This window comes from Cryptosporidium sp. chipmunk genotype I (assembly GCF_004936735.1).
Source record: "Cryptosporidium sp. chipmunk genotype I strain 37763 chromosome Unknown contig_25, whole genome shotgun sequence".
Lineage (NCBI taxonomy): Eukaryota > Apicomplexa > Conoidasida > Eucoccidiorida > Cryptosporidiidae > Cryptosporidium > Cryptosporidium sp. chipmunk genotype I.
Window position 1 is genome coordinate 130,359 of NW_027125608.1, and position 16,135 is coordinate 146,493.

At 30.1% G+C, this 16,135-nt stretch overlaps 4 protein-coding genes across 4 annotated transcripts; 3 read left to right on the forward strand and 1 right to left on the reverse strand.

The window, feature by feature from the left end:
- Positions 1-179: 179 nt before the first annotated feature.
- ELE39_002275 (uncharacterized protein) lies at positions 180-4,454 on the forward strand (the record flags this gene model as incomplete). Its single annotated transcript, XM_067345125.1, has 1 exon — positions 180-4,454. The coding sequence occupies one exon, from the start codon at positions 180-182 to the stop codon at positions 4,452-4,454; it is 4,275 nt and encodes a 1,424-aa protein (XP_067200661.1).
- Positions 4,455-4,772: 318 nt separating this feature from the next.
- Positions 4,773-5,528, forward strand: ELE39_002276 (forkhead associated domain (FHA) containing; the record flags this gene model as incomplete). The annotated part of the gene is made up of 1 exon (XM_067345126.1): positions 4,773-5,528. The coding sequence occupies one exon, from the start codon at positions 4,773-4,775 to the stop codon at positions 5,526-5,528; it is 756 nt and encodes a 251-aa protein (XP_067200662.1).
- Positions 5,529-5,554: 26 nt separating this feature from the next.
- Positions 5,555-7,192, reverse strand: ELE39_002278 (DNAj domain; the record flags this gene model as incomplete). Its single annotated transcript, XM_067345128.1, has 1 exon — positions 5,555-7,192. The coding sequence occupies one exon, from the start codon at positions 7,190-7,192 to the stop codon at positions 5,555-5,557; it is 1,638 nt and encodes a 545-aa protein (XP_067200664.1).
- A 765-nt stretch (positions 7,193-7,957) lies between these two features.
- ELE39_002279 (U5snrp Brr2 SFII RNA helicase) lies at positions 7,958-16,130 on the forward strand (the record flags this gene model as incomplete). Its single annotated transcript, XM_067345129.1, has 4 exons — positions 7,958-11,572; positions 11,795-11,957; positions 12,383-14,370; positions 14,730-16,130. 4 exons carry the CDS (start codon positions 7,958-7,960, stop codon positions 16,128-16,130), a joined length of 7,167 nt encoding a protein of 2,388 aa, XP_067200665.1.
- Between the last annotated feature and the right edge of the window lie 5 nt (positions 16,131-16,135).

Genomic DNA, 16,135 nt, shown 5'->3' on the forward strand with positions numbered 1-16,135 from the left:
CAAATCCATCTCAAATCCTCTCGCATGAAAAACTTGCTATTAATAAATTACTTAATTATTTTACTAATTAATTTGGAGGCAAATCATTTAATTATTTCCCTTAAAAAAAATGCCTCTGTTTGGGCGGGCTATCCCTTTAAAGAGGTTCCGTCTTGACATTTTGACAAGAAAATCAGAAAATGGATAGTCCCGAATTTTTGCAATATTTTTGGGATTTAGGAAGTTTTGAAGAGAAGACATCAGTCTCCTCTATAGAGGGAATTATTAAATGCCTTGATAACTCTGTTAAGAATTCTAGTAATCCCAAAGTTAAAGATGGAAGCACAAAGTCTATAATAACTTTATCAGGTGTTAACAATGGTAGAGCAGATCTCGAGTATACATTAAGCCGGCTTATTAAAGGCTTGGAGTCTCAGAGGGAATGTGTAAGAAGAGGTTACAGTACATGTTTGTCAATTATATTGGATAGATATAGGATTCCAGTATCTGATGTTTTGGAGGGGCTGGAGAAGCATTATTTAGAGGGAATGAAGAAGGAAATTAAGGGAAAGTCTTTATCAGGAACTGTTGGAGATGTTAGAGATAGGGTTATTGGTCTTCTTCTTGGATATTTGGCTATAATTAAGACAGGATTTTTTAAAAAGAATATCTCCAGACCTTACATAGAACAAACTATTGAAAATTTGTGGATGATTTATGGCATAAAGATTTATCTTCAGGATATGGTTTGTGAGATTATATATTTGATTGTTAGAGACTGCTGTGAATATGATCCAAGGCTACCAATTAAGTACGTTTCATCAAAGCTTTGGAATGTTTTTGACACACGATTTTTGGATAAATCCGAAGTAAACGAAACAAAAAGGAATCAACTTGCCTCTCAGATTCCTGTATTATCTTTGTTCTTAAAGCTGAGACTGTTTCTTGAAGGTAGAGATGGAGTAGTTATTAATGGAGTTGTCGGATGCTCTGAAATTTCCCAGACATGTGATATATCTGCACGTATTAGTGATAAATGGGAGGACTGGAGTAAGCTATTATTTAATCCTGGATACCTTTTCTATAAGAATAGATGGGAAATTGTTCTTGCTAATATTCAATACTTTTCGTTGTTTAGTCCAAGAATTCCAAGTTTTCTATTCGATTTATTGACTTATATATTGGAATCACCATGTTTAAATGAAAAGATATCTGGCCAGTTAGTTTCTGATCTGGTTAATGAGATTGAAGAAAAGTACTTTTCTGGAGTCTATTCTCCACAAAAGCACTATTTTGGAGCAAGAATGATCCTTCAAATATTTTCTCAGCTTAAACTTTCAGCATTTTCATCAAATAAATGTAATTTCTCAGAAAAGTCTTTTGTTAGAGCCTTGAAGAATTTCATTTCTGACCATTCGAAGTCGCTCAACTGGGCTCTTAAGACTTCTTTGAATGAGAGGAATCCTTTATCATCATTTTCTACTTTATTTTTGCAAACCCTAGTTGACATTATTACAGGTAAAGGAATTGAAACTCACTTTATTAATAAATCTCAGTTTAATCAAATTCGAGATTTTTCGAGATTTATATTTGGAACAGTAAATGACCTTGCTACTGAATATGATGAAAGACTGAGATCTGTATCTTCAAATCCAACCATTAAATTAGAAGCCAATATAAGGAATTTGATTCCTTTTGTTGTCAGTGACTTGGTAATTGCATTGTTCTGGAATGAAACCGAAAATACTCAAATCTCTAAACTTATGTTCCTTAAAGAGAGTTTAGAGAAGCCAGTTTTGAATTCTGAAAAGGAACGAGTCAGGATTTTTTGGATTATTATCAAGTCTCTTATGTTAAAAACAGGAGCTAGGATGAAACATTTGATTAGAATGTTTTCAGATCTTTTATCTAAAGAAGAAGGCCAATCCTCTGACTCTATTATAATTTCGCAGGGTAAACTTTTAATAGACGAGATCTTAAAAGAGTATTCTGATGAAGTTAGACAAAGTAAGTTGGAAAGGAAAGACAATAATCAAGTGGATGAGATTATGAACATCTCAGATTCTGATAAAAACAACGAAGAAGGAGATGAGAAAGTCAATATATATTGGAGAAAGGTACAGTGGGTCCATAACATAATGTTAGAATTTGTGCAGGTTTCATTCAGCTCTTCAAGTACTGGAGAAGAAAAGGACATTTTACCTCTTGTACTAAAGCTTTCATCTCATTTGTATCCTTTACTGGACTCTATTATAACTTTTGGAGCTTGTGATGAAAATTGGGTTGAGAATTATCGCCAAATGACTTTCCCCAGACTCGAAAAGATTATAGGAAAATGTACCAACGATTTGGTCATGTTTTTAGAAGATACTCAAAATGGTGATATTATTAGTAGGAATTCCGTCCTTATCGAGGGTGTTTCTTCTTATAGAAATAAAATTGCTGAGCTATTTGATAAGACTAATCAATCTACTAACTTTGAAGGTAATAAAAAGCTGTTTAATAAGAATAAGAAGCTTTTCACTGCTATTTTGGATGGAAAGACTCCGGAGACTAAGTTTGATATCTCATGCAGTCTTATTGAGAGCTGTCTGTTGACATATTATATAATGGAGGATTGCAATTCCAGCTACATTTTGGAACTGATTTCCTCTTTGTTGAAGTCAGGTAACGATAAATTCAAGAGGTTGGAGGCAACCTTCAAATCAATGATCAGGTTGGATATTATCAATGAAGGTAATCAGGTGGAAAGTCAAAGTGATGATTTGGATAAGGACGAAGATAATGACTATCCTAGCTGTCTTGCAGGTTTAAGTCTCTTATTCCAGCTAAATATCAGAACTTTGGACATTTCCAGCAACTTGAACACAAAACTTCTAGTAGAGTTTTCTCAAAAAATTGCTCAGCTTCCTGACTTATGGAATGCTCACTCAAGTTTAATTGATGGAAATGATGATAATTATGACGATGGTGATTCTGAGATAGAGCTTGAAGTTGAGGCAGATGATAATGAGGGTGGTGTTGAACTTGAGAGTAAGAGAGGAGGATCTAAACACAGCTCCTCTCTCGACAAAGACAAAGTTTCTCAGCTTTTGAAGCCAAATATATTTTCCAAAGAACGTGAGTTTTTTAATGACTTCGAAGAGGATGATTATGATAATAGTAGTGGAGGGGATAACAAGGATGAGATAATATCGTATAATGACAATGAATCTATGATTTCCCATTTGTTGAATGACGAGGATACTCCATTACCTCCCAAATACGAAAGACAGAAAGAGCAAAAGGAGCAAGAGAAGTTACAAATTCAAAGAATTAATAATGAAATGCAGAATAAGTTAAGGATGTTGGAAACAATTTCTTTGATTTCCGAACAATATAAACCGAAAAGTGTGCCGAATAGAGAGGTCTGTATTGGATTAGTTCGTGCAGTAATAATACTTCTAGAAGGATTTAGATTGGGATGTAAACATGCTCTATACTATTCTATCCGAAGTACTTTAACCATTTTTTCAGACTATGTAAACAAGTTAGCTTCAATTATAAACAAGTTTATGCATTTGGCTGTTTTAAAGGAGAAAGCTGACACAAGTTTGGACGAATTGGGAGATCTATTTAAACTTTTGGTTCATATCATTGGTAAACCAATTGTTGAGCCTCAAACAATGAGTCGTTGGAGCAAGAAAAGCAATGGAAAACAACTTAGAAGCAAGATGGAGAATTATTCGAGGCATTTTGAGACATTTTCAATCAATTTAATTGCTTTAATTGTAATGATGGATGGGAAAAATGCACTTATTGGCCAACTTATAGCACAAGATCTGATAAAGAAATGGATTAGTCAGAAAAGATTTGGTATAGTTACCTCTTCATTCCTGACTAAGCTCATGTATAGGATTAAAAACTCCAATAATAATAATAATAATAATAACAATAACTCGTTGAGGTTTTTAACCCAAAGTTTCATTAACAACTTTGAGGAAACTGTTAAGTTTTCAAAAGGCTCATATCAGCTTAGAGAGTATACTACTTTAATTAATCATACCCTAATAGCATGCAGTACCTGCTCAGGAGATTCTGGTGAAGATAGTGATGAACATATTCAGGATATGATTCAAGTTGTGGTAAAAATGATTGACAATTGTATTACGGACGATACGACAGAAAATATTAGTAAAGTTTCTTCAGACTCTGAAAATATTAAATTTACCACTGAAATGCAAAGATTAGAGCTTTTGAAATCTTTGATTTCCCTTTCAAAGTCTATTATTTTGATAGTAAATAATTATAATACCGGAAGTAATAGCAAATGCACTGGTATTTTGGAGAGAAAGATTTCAGAATCCAGCAATTACTTGAACGCATTTAATCAGAATTGTAGCTCAAGAAAAGTAAAGAGGCAAATCAATAAGCTTAGAAATATTATTAACAGCTCCAATAATAACAAAGGAAGTAAAAAAATCAAAGTTTACTGAGTGCAGGAATAGTCCTGCATGCATTAATTTTTACAGCATTATATATTTTAGAAATTTAGAAAAAGTTTTCTTAATCTTTTTTTACAGAATTTCAATTTCAATATTTAAAAAGTTTAGAAAATTGAATACTTTTATTTTTCTTTATATATTTATTATATTTGTATTTAAAATGTGTGGACGTGACATGTACATGTTTTGGCGGGAATTGTTCCTCACAAAAACAATACATAAAAAGGTAACGAAAAATAGGATTGCAAAGATTAAATGTTTATTGAAGAGTTGGAATTGAATAAAAGGTATATTTTGAGAAATTAGATAATGAGAGGGTTTATTTCAGAGGAAGGTGATGAGTTTTACTCGGATTCGGTAGAATGCAGTGAGTTTGAAGACTCTGTGGAAATAGTAAGAAGTCAGAGTGTGGGGAGTGAGGAATTCGAAGAAGATGGAATAGAGATGGATGATAATGAATACGAGATTTTAAACTCTCATAAGAGATTTAGAAAGATTGAATCTTCACAAGAAAGTTATACACAAAATAGTAATTTTAACTATTTAAATAATGAAATTAAGGACATTAATAGTAAAATAGAATCAATAAGCAGTAATATTGAGAATATTATAACTAATTCAGGAAATGTGACAAATCCTGTATGTATTTTGGAGTATATTCCTACAAATAATAAGAATTTAGGAAAGAAAATTTTGTTTCAAGTTGGGAATTCTGGATTAAAGATTGGAAGGAATTCGGATTGTGATTTTCCTGGTAAAATAGTTCCAAATAAGGATTTACTAAAGCTTTCTAGAAATCATGCTTATATATATGTTAAAAAGAATAGTCAAGGTAAAGATCAGATTTATCTTGTAGATTGTAATTCTGTGAACGGGACTTATGTTAATAATATCAAGATAAAGAGCCAGATTTTAAATTCAAATGACGTTCTTTCTTTTGGAAATAAAGATGAGGATAATAACACAGGATTTAAGCCGGAATTTTCAAAAAAAAAACAAGGAATTAGTGATATTTCAACAAGTGGAAACCATTGTAAATTTAAAGTAATATTATTTAATAATTAACTTAAAAGCATATTTCTATTAATCTTCTACTTTTTAACCTTAGAATTTTTATAATTACTGCTGCTCTTTATTTGTGCGTGATTTTTCTCCTTTACGTGTGTAAATAACTTATTTCTGGACTCAAAAACCTGGCTACATACTAAGCATTTCCACATTAATTCTTTATTATTGCTATCATTGTTATTAGAGTTTCCTTTTGCAACTTTATCTCCTTTTTTCTTTCCCTTTGATTTTTTACTAACTATTACTGATCCTCCCTCAGATTCTAAGTTTGTTGAATCTTCGAAACCATCTAACAAAAATCTGCTTTTACCTTTAGTCCCTTTTCTATTTAAGCTATCCATCATTTCTGTGATCTTTTCCACGCTAATATCTTCTTCCTCTCCTTTGTATCCCTTCATCAGATTTTGCTTTTCCAGTTCCCGTTTCAGTCTTTGTTTTTGCTTCTTCTTTTGTTTCTGTTTCTGTTGTTTTGGGTTATCATCATTCACAAAACTTTCTTTATTATCTTCTGATTCCAATCCTGAGAAGATAAAAGCGTCCTCACCTTCATTTTCAAAATCTACAGGCTCAGATTCTAGATGATCATCATCTGTTTCTTCTAAAGTATCAGCCATACTATTAATCAATAAATAGTACTTTTCGGGATCCTTCTTCTTCAACTCATTAAGCTTTGACATGTGCCTCTTGCTATTAACGTGTGAATTAAGCTGTTGTTTACTTTTAAAAGTCTTATTACACAATTTACAAGAGTAAATAACAGTTTCACAAGATTCAACATCTTGATCACTTTCTTGAATTGAATCACTCCCATATAGCTCCCTTCTTTCAGTTTCCAACTCCTCCATTCTTTTAATCTCCTCAATTCTAGCTTCCTCTCTAGCTCTTCTTCTCACCTCCTCCTCCATTTTCTTTTGCATTTCTTTTTCTTTCTGTAATTTCAACATTTGCTCAGACTTATTCCTCATATATGAAACAACTCTTGGGTCTCGCTTCTTAACATATTCCACAAGTTTCCTAATTGTTTCATTATACTCTTTTCTTCCTTTCTTTCTCTCTTTGATATTTTCAGTCTCCATTGCTCTTCTTATTTGCCTATTTTGAGCCTGATTCAAATTCCACAAATCTTTCCAAGAAAATGTACGAGTAGATGAAAAATTACTCCAAAACCTATAAAATTCCATCACAGTATCCAAGTTTGTTTTACTATCTCCAAATCTATTTGCACTCTTCCAAAATGTATATTCGCTTGAATTTTTTGATAAGTATTTCACCTCCTCCTCTATAATATCCTCAAACAATTTCTTATAAACTGTATAAAATCCGTTATTATCATCGTTAAAATCACCAAATATGTCTCTTGAAAAATATTTCCATATATTTATTTCTGATGGATCGTAATTTGGATCATCTTCATTATACGCTCCAGAATTACTTTCCGATAAAATCTGCTTTCTATGAGAGTCATACCAAGCTCTCTCATTAGGATCGCTTAGTACCTCATAGGCTGCTGCTATTAACTGAAATCTATGAGTTGCCTCCTCAACATTATTTCTGTTTTTGTCAGGATGCCATTTTAATGATAATTGTTTATATGCTTGACGAATCTCATCAAATGTCGCTTTATAATCTACCTCTAGAATTGAATAGTGGCACTCTCTCATTAGTATAAACCCTTCAAAATCATTTCTTTGCTAAGATTTAATTACTCGATTACTAATTACATTATTGTCAAATTGGGGTTCCCGCCAAGACTTAAAGGCAATTAATGACTATTTTAAAAAAAAAAAATATATATATATATATATATATATTAGTATTAATTTACATAAAGGCGTTCAAATTCTGAAAATAAATAAACCCAAATTTAGATATTAATTATTTAATTACTGATTCACTTCATTATAATAGGTATTCTTTTAATTATCACTTCCTTCATATTATTAAAAAGAATTGAATTTATTTAATTTAATTCTTTATAAAATAATTAAAGTTAATAATAGTTACAACAAATATTTATTAATTTGAAATTATTTAAATAAATTTTTTGAATTTATTACAAATTTCATGTGGATGCATGTAATGAATGACAGCAAAAAAAAAATTATTGCAAAATTCCTATACCGGTAAAACAAAGTTAGAAAATGATTAATACCCTCAAAGACCGGTAAAAAAATGACAATTTCCACGTATACTGTAATTTTTAAAATTAAATCATTATTATTATTTTGAAATAAAAATAATTATTTCTTAAAGCTTGGTTATTTTAATAAATAGTATTAATGCTAAGATACTTGAACCAAACCCATTAAACTATTGAAAGTATAAGTACTTTCTTTTTAAGGTTTATTATTATTTTTGATTTATTGAAGACGTGTATAACAGAGGCTTAATTTCATTAATTATTATACAAATATTATGTGAAAAAGATGGCGGATGATTATGAGATATCCAAAAGATTTGGATATAAGGCCAACAGTAATTTGGTAATTCAAACTAACCAAAGAAGTAGGGAAAATGTACCGACAGGAGAAGCAGAAAGTTTAGCTGGGAGGATTAAGTACAAGATGGGAGATTTGGCTAATAAACGATCAAAACCTAAAATAAAAGAGAGAAAACAAGTCAAAAAAAAAACAAGCAAGTGTATTGTTAATGAAAATGATTCGGGTAATATCTTAGATTTAGACTTGCGGAATACAGGAAACTCTTATACTCCAACTACAATGGAAACAAGACTTGCTTATGATGAACTATTAGGGATTCTAACAGATATTTTAGGGTCGCAACCAAGCAAAATACTGGAAGATATAGCTTTTGAATTACTTGTAGTGCTTAAGAATAATGAATTAAGAGATGAGGAAAAACGTAAGAAGTGCAAAGAAATTATTATTCAGTTAAATAATACAATATATAGTGATATATTAGATAAAAGTAGGAGACTGGTTGACTTTACTTTAAATATGGAAGAGATGGATGGTTCTAGATATATGCAAACTGAGGAGGCCTCTGAAGTTGCAGTAATTTTTGATGAAAGTGATTCTGAGAAAAGAAAAGGCAAATTTTCCGATGGAGATGATTTTAGCGAAGGTGATAGTGACAGTAATGAAAGCGATGATGATGAGGAGGATAATGATTATGATGATGACAATAATGAATACTATGATGAAGATGATAACGATGTCACACTCGAAATTGGAAGGGACGAGGCTGAGAATTACCTCAATGATGAGAATTGTGGCCGTGATGCTGATTTTAATGAGAATCAGGAGCATACTGGACATATTCGATTGAAGAATAAAGGTGAGTATCTGAGAGAAAATGAAGATCCTGACATGATTGAAATTTGGAAGTTGGATGCTTATTGGCTACAAAGGGAGCTATATTCACTCTTCCAAGATGCAGATAAATCCTTAGATATGGAAAAAAAAATTATTTCTATTTTGAATTTAGAGGACGTTCAGGAGTGTGAGAATTCTCTTGTTATGATGTTTAATTATGAACATTTCAATTGGATCAAGAAGGTTTTGAAAAATAGATGGAGCATATATTTTTGTACAATACTTGGTCAGGCACCTTCAGATTCTGAAAGAGAGAGGATTTTGGACAAAATGAGAAATCACCAGCAAGGATCAGAAGTCCTGGATTTATTTAGTAAGCCTTCATTGTGGAAGAACAAAGATTCAGATTTTTTTAAATCAATTAATAAGTATATTGAAGAGACTACAGGAGTCATGAATGATTTAGATGATGAAGATAAGAATCCGGCAAGTTCCAGAAAACCTTATGGAAAGCTTTTGGATCTCGAGAGAATATACCAAGAACAAAGTTTAAATTTAAATTTAAACACAAGAGTAGTACTTCCTCAAGGATCTGAGCGTACGGAAAGTGCTGACTATGATTCTATTACCATTCCTCCATCAAAGAGACAAATAAAGGAAAATTTAAGATTGGTTTCTATAGAAGAGCTTCCAGAGTGGAGTAGAGAATGTTTTAGATCTGTCTCAGTATCTCATTTGAATGAGATTCAGAGCAAAGTTTTTGAGACAGCTTTTAAAGATTTTGAAGAGAATCTGTTAGTTTGTGCCCCAACAGGATCAGGCAAGACCAATATTGCTATGCTTTGCATTTTAAATGTAATTTCACAATTTATTGAGCCTCAAAATAATGGGAAATTTATATTGGATACTTCCAAATTCAAAATTGTTTACGTATCACCAATGAAAGCTTTGGTATCAGAACAAGTTGAGTCTCTAAGAATTAGACTAAGACCTCTTGGGATTCTAGTAAATGAGATGACTGGTGATACACGAATTAGTAGATCACTCATGGAAATGACCCAAGTATTCATTACCACTCCAGAGAAATTTGATGTAGTTACCAGAAAATCAACTGATGGACTTTCTGAAAGGCTTAAGCTGATTATATTTGATGAGGTACATATGTTACACGATTCTAGAGGATCAATATTGGAGGGGATTGTTGCCAGATTTAAGAAGAGCTTTATAAGATTAGTAGGGTTGTCAGCAACATTGCCAAACTTTATAGATGTTTCAGAATTTCTAAATGTTAATCCAAAAAGGGGACTTTATCACTTTGGCCCAGAGTTCAGACCTGTTCCACTTTTACAAACATTTATTGGTATTAAAGCAAAAAAAGGGTTTAGAAAATTGCAATTAATGAATAGTATTGTTTATGATACAGTAATTAAAGATATAACAAATCATCAGATTTTAGTTTTTGTTCATTCCAGAAAAGATACAATTCAAACTGCAAAATACATTCGAGACACTGCAACAGAAAATGGAATGCTTAATTTATTCTTTTCTGGAAACAATAATGTTTCCAGAGAAATCATTTTGGATGAAGTTAATAATATTAAATCAAATAATCTTAAAGAAATATTGCCTTGTGGAGTTGGTATCCATCATGCAGGATTAGTAAGATCCGATAGAAAAGTAGTTGAAGATTTGTTTTCCGATGGCCATATTAAAGTCCTAGTTACCACAGCAACTTTAGCTTGGGGCGTAAATTTACCAGCTCATACTGTAATCATTAAAGGCACTCAAATTTATCAACCAGAAAGAGGAGAATGGACAGAACTTTCACCTTTAGATATGCTACAAATGATAGGAAGAGGAGGAAGACCTCAATATGACAATAACGGACATGGAATTGTAATAACAGATTTTGACCATTTAACTTACTATCTTTCTTTGTTAAATCAACAGCTTAATATAGAATCTCAACTTATTCCAAAATTACCAGATCTTATTAATGCTGAGATATCTCTTGGAAATATTAAAAATAAAAAAGATGCTCTCGATTGGATTAAAAAGACTTTTTTGTATATTCGAATAATTAGAAATCCAAGTTTGTATGGCCTTAATATTGATGAAATTATCGAAAAAAACAAGCATAATAAGGATTTAGTTGCTGATAATAAGGATGTTTTTGAAGAAGAAAGAGATTTAGCATTTAAGAATGCAGTTGAGTCCTACTTAATAAAGCTGATAGATACAGCTCTTGATAGATTGGAGATTTGCAAACTGATCCAGTACAACCATAAAGATGGACATATTGGATCATTCATTCTAGGAAGAATTTCTTCTTATTTTTACTTGTCCCCAGAAACAATCCAGGATCTTGATAAACAGTTACTTCCAAATTTATCAGAAATACAACTTTTTAGATTGTTTTCAACATGCAAAGAATTCAAATTTCTTTCCGTTAGAAGTGAAGAAAAGATTGAGTTGGAAAAGCTGGTGGATAAAGTTCCAATACCTATACAAGGAGTTGGATCCAGTAATAATATCGATGGGAATGATAATATTGGCAATATGGTTGATCTTGATACTTTTACCAAAGTTAATGTTTTGTTACAACTTTATATAACAGGGTCAAGGTGGATTAATGCAAAACTAACACTTCTCTCAGATTTGCATTTTATTGCTCAATCTGCTCCAAGAATATTCAGAGCTATTTTTAACCTGGCCATTCAAAGAAGGTGGTCGATGTTAGCTAGAAAAACACTTAAGATTGCAACAGTAAGTTTGAGTAATAAATGAATTATCAACTCAAAGGGATTTATGTTAAAAATATGATGATAAAACGTTTAAGTTCTTGTCACTACCATTGAAATATTCATATTGTCATATGAATTTGAAAAGAAATAAACGTTCAATTCTGATTAGTCAAATTTATCATATTTTCTGAATTGTTGTATAATTTATTTTAATAATCATTTCTTTAATTAATTTATTTGATAGATGATAGAAAGAAGATCTTGGGAAGCTATGTTACCTTTAAGACAGTTTAAGGGTATTTCTGAAGAAGTTGTTAAAAGATTGGAAAAGAAGGACATTAGCTGGAATACCTATTATGATTTTACCAGTAATCAATTGGGAGAAATGCTTAAGTCTTCTAAATTAGGTAAGTTTTTTTGTTATGACTCCACATGCATTTTTCCAATATAATCTAACAATTATTATTGGATTATGAGTTACCGCCAAATATTGCATGCAAAAGAATTTTATAAAGATGATGACAAAAAAAACAAAATGACAAGCATATGTCTGAAAGAAATAAATTTAGAAATCATGATAAAATTTTATTGATTAGTTAATGGAGTATTACCAGTACCTCTTGATCAAAGATGTAAAGTAGTGTTTTCATTAACTAAGAAGAAATTTAATCATGGTTTTTATTTTTTTATATTGATGTTAAAGTTTTTTATACTGTTCTGATTTATTCAAATAATTTCTTTTTACATGCAATTCTACAAATAGGCGGGCAGACTCAACACATTTTGTGGGGCTATTAAAAATTAATGAGAAATGACTAATTATTTTAATTAGGCCCTGTTTTGTACAATTTGATAAGAAAAATCCCTAGATTAGAGATATTTGGGACCATTTTTCCAATTGACTCAAAAATTTTACAGTTGGATTTGGTGATTAAACCTAATTTCATATGGGACAATAAAATTCATGGTCAGTCGATGACAGGAGATATTAGTACGGATGATATTAATACTGGCGAAACATTTTGGATTCTAATTGAAGATTGTGATGGTGAATATTTGTATTTTTCAGATATGATAGTAGTAAGGCCGTCATTTAATGAGATAAGCAATAACGAAAGTAATAATGAAATAATTATGAAAGATGAATACTATTTAAGTTACCAGATATTCCTAGAAAAGAAAGGTATTAAAAAAAATTATGGCCAAGACGATGTAATTCCTCCATTTATATTTGTAAGGGCTATTGCTGATAAATGGTTGCATTCAGAAACTAGCATTTCTATACCAGTCCGGGATAGGGTAATATTACCAAAGAATCAATATGAAAATACTGAGTTATTGGATTTACAGCCAATTGGAGTAAAGAAAGCATTTTCTGGATCAGAATTTGAGCTATATTTGAAGAGAATGTTTAGTATCGAAGATAGTGATAAGGAATTTGATTCTCAAAGTTATAATTCATTAAAGTTAAATAGTATGCAAACACAACTATTTAATTTGATCTATAATTCAGATAAGAGCTTTTATTTATCATCACCTCCTGGAAATGGTCAGTTTATTTGTACTTGTATGGGAATTTTGAGAGAAATGAGGCAAGATTCACAATTTCAATCTAAAAATTTTCAAGTACTATTCTTATCATGTAATAAGGATAAAGTTGATTATTATGTCTCCAAATTTGAGTCAATTTTTGGTATTAATCAAATGGTATCCGGCTTAAAAGGAAAAACTTCAATTCAAATTGAAAAAGAATTGAAATCCAAAAGTATAATAGTTTCAGATATTGAGACATGGGATAATAATGTTGGTAAAAAACTTACAAAAACTCGTGATCTAATTAAAAAATTAAAACTTTTAATCATTGATGGCATTGAATTTATTAATAGTAATAATTCAAATGGGTCTGTAATAGAATCAGCTATTTCTAGAATTAGATATATTATTACTCCATTGAATTTAAAAATAAGAATGTTTGCATATTCAAAATGTATTTCTAATGCAAATGAAGTTTCTGAATGGCTGGGAATATCAAAGGAAAATGTATTTTCTTTTGATCAAAATATATTCAATGAAAATATTAATAAGAAAGTTATTGCTTTTGATTCTTATTATCGTTCAAGCCGTTTCCAAATGATGTTAAAATACCTTAAAGATAATATAATCTTGCAGTTAAATAATCAATCTACAGGTAAAAAGCAAACTTTAATAATATTCGTTTTAGAATATGAATTTTGTTTAAGCTTGGCTAATGAGCTTTCTTTATTTATTATGTCAGAAAGTGTTCAACAAGAAGAATATGTTACTGAATACAATTCCTTATTAAAGTTCTCAATAGATAATGGAGTTGGTTTTTTGTATAAAAATCAATCATGTAAGGAAAAGGAGTATATTTTATCGCAATTTCATGATGAAAAGATAAATATTATTATAGCTTGTGAAAATGTGAAGAATTCTATTACTCTAAAATTTGATAATGTTATTGTAATGGATACAAAGAAAATTGATTATGAAGATAATAGAGGATCATTTATTAATTCTAAAATACGAAAAACTATTGATTATTCTCAATTTGATATACATCAAATGCTTAACAGATGCAAAAATCAAATAAATTATTATTCCAACTTTATTTTATTATGTTCTTCAAATAAGCAAGAATTCTATGAATATATCATTGATCATTCTTTGCCTTTGGAATCAAATATTGATTTTGGCATTATTGATTGTTTAAATACAGAAATTGCTTTAAAGACTATTAAAACAAAGCAAGATACTATAGATTGGATTACTTGGACATTATTCTATAGAAGGATTTCAAAGGTAAGTTGTTAATTTAATTATAAAAGTATGCACACATATATATATATGTTAAAATTCCATATGTGACTATAAGAGCAAATATTATAAGTATTATTTGGATTTAATACATTTAATTGATGATGACAATTTATTTCAATAATGACAATTTTTTATGATTGTATATTTTTATATACATATTCGTACTGTCTGAAAGTTGTTAAACTTATCAAATTCGAAATAAATCCAATAAAAATTAATAATATACCAAAATCTTGTCATATATTGACAGACCAATAAATTAGTCACAAAGGCTTTGGCGCCAAACTTGGAAATTTAATATGTATAAAAACTCGAATAATCTCTAACTTTTTTTTTTGTAGAATCCAAGTTATTATGGACTGACAGGAAACACAAGTGGCCATATTTCAGATTACTTATCTGAGTATTTGGAGAGTTTAATGGATTCATTATCTGAAGCAAAATGTATACAGGTTAATGGTAAGGAGAGTAAAGAACATAGCGATGATGATGAAGAAGATAATGAGGGAGATGATGCAGTAGTATCACTTAATTTGAGTTTAATATCAGCATTTTATAATTTGAAAGTTTCTACTATAGAATTTATCAGCAAGAATTTGAATGAAAATGATACTTATGATAGTTTAATTCAGTTAATTTCTATGGTTCCTCAACTACAAGAGGAGTGTTTAATAAGAAAGGGTGATGGCCAGATTTTAGATCAATTATGCAGAGATTTGAATTTAAATTTGAGGTCAAATGTTGAAATCTCTAAATTATCATCACCAAATTATCAAAATAAAAACTTAACTTCAAGAAAGATTCAAATACTTTTGAATTCATATTTAAAACGTCATAAATTTGTATTGAATAGGCCATTGGTTAGAAATGATTTGACGGATATTTTGAAATTTGTAATGGATTTATTATTTGCAATGGTTGATATTTCAAGTTCCTATGGTTGGATTAATACTTGTTTAAGAATCATGGAGCTTTCACAAATGTTTGTTCAAACAATAAGTAATCCAATAAATGATAAGTTAATGCAACTTTCAATGTTAATGAATAAGGATAGAATTAAAATCTTTAAAGAAAGTGGTGTTTCAGATATTTATGATTTAATTAATTTGAATGATGACGATAGAGATAAATTATTAACGGGAAAGCTCTCTTTAAGTGAAAAGGAAATATCTCAAATTGCCCAAGTTTGTAATGATTTTCCAATTTTTGAAACTGAATTTACTATTCTTGGATGTATTGACTTTAATGAAACCAATAAAAGAAGAAAAGTGGATTCTGAAATCTCAATTAATTCAAAAAACGAAGAGACTCAAAGACTGTTTCAATGTACTGTTGAATCTGAATTAACTTTATCTATTGATATTTCAAGAGATTTTAGTTCAAATGAAGAAGATGACATTAATATGAAAAGTCAAGATAATATTAAAGACCAGGAAATTCACTCATGTATTGTTAAGAATTTGAGTTATTATCCACTCGAAAAGGAAGAGAATTGGTGGGTTATTTTGATAGAGAAAAGTAATCCAAACTTACCTAAGAGGAATAATGATGATGAAGATGAAGACAGAATTTTGGGTATAAGAAGAATACAACTTAATAAAAGAAACAATCAAGTTATCTTAAAGTTTAGTTCAATTGAAAATTCTGGCATCACTACAAATTATAAGTTACTAGTTATTTGTGATAGCTACATTGGGTGTGACCAAGAATTCACGTTCTCTATTAAGACAGTAGAATCTTAATATAT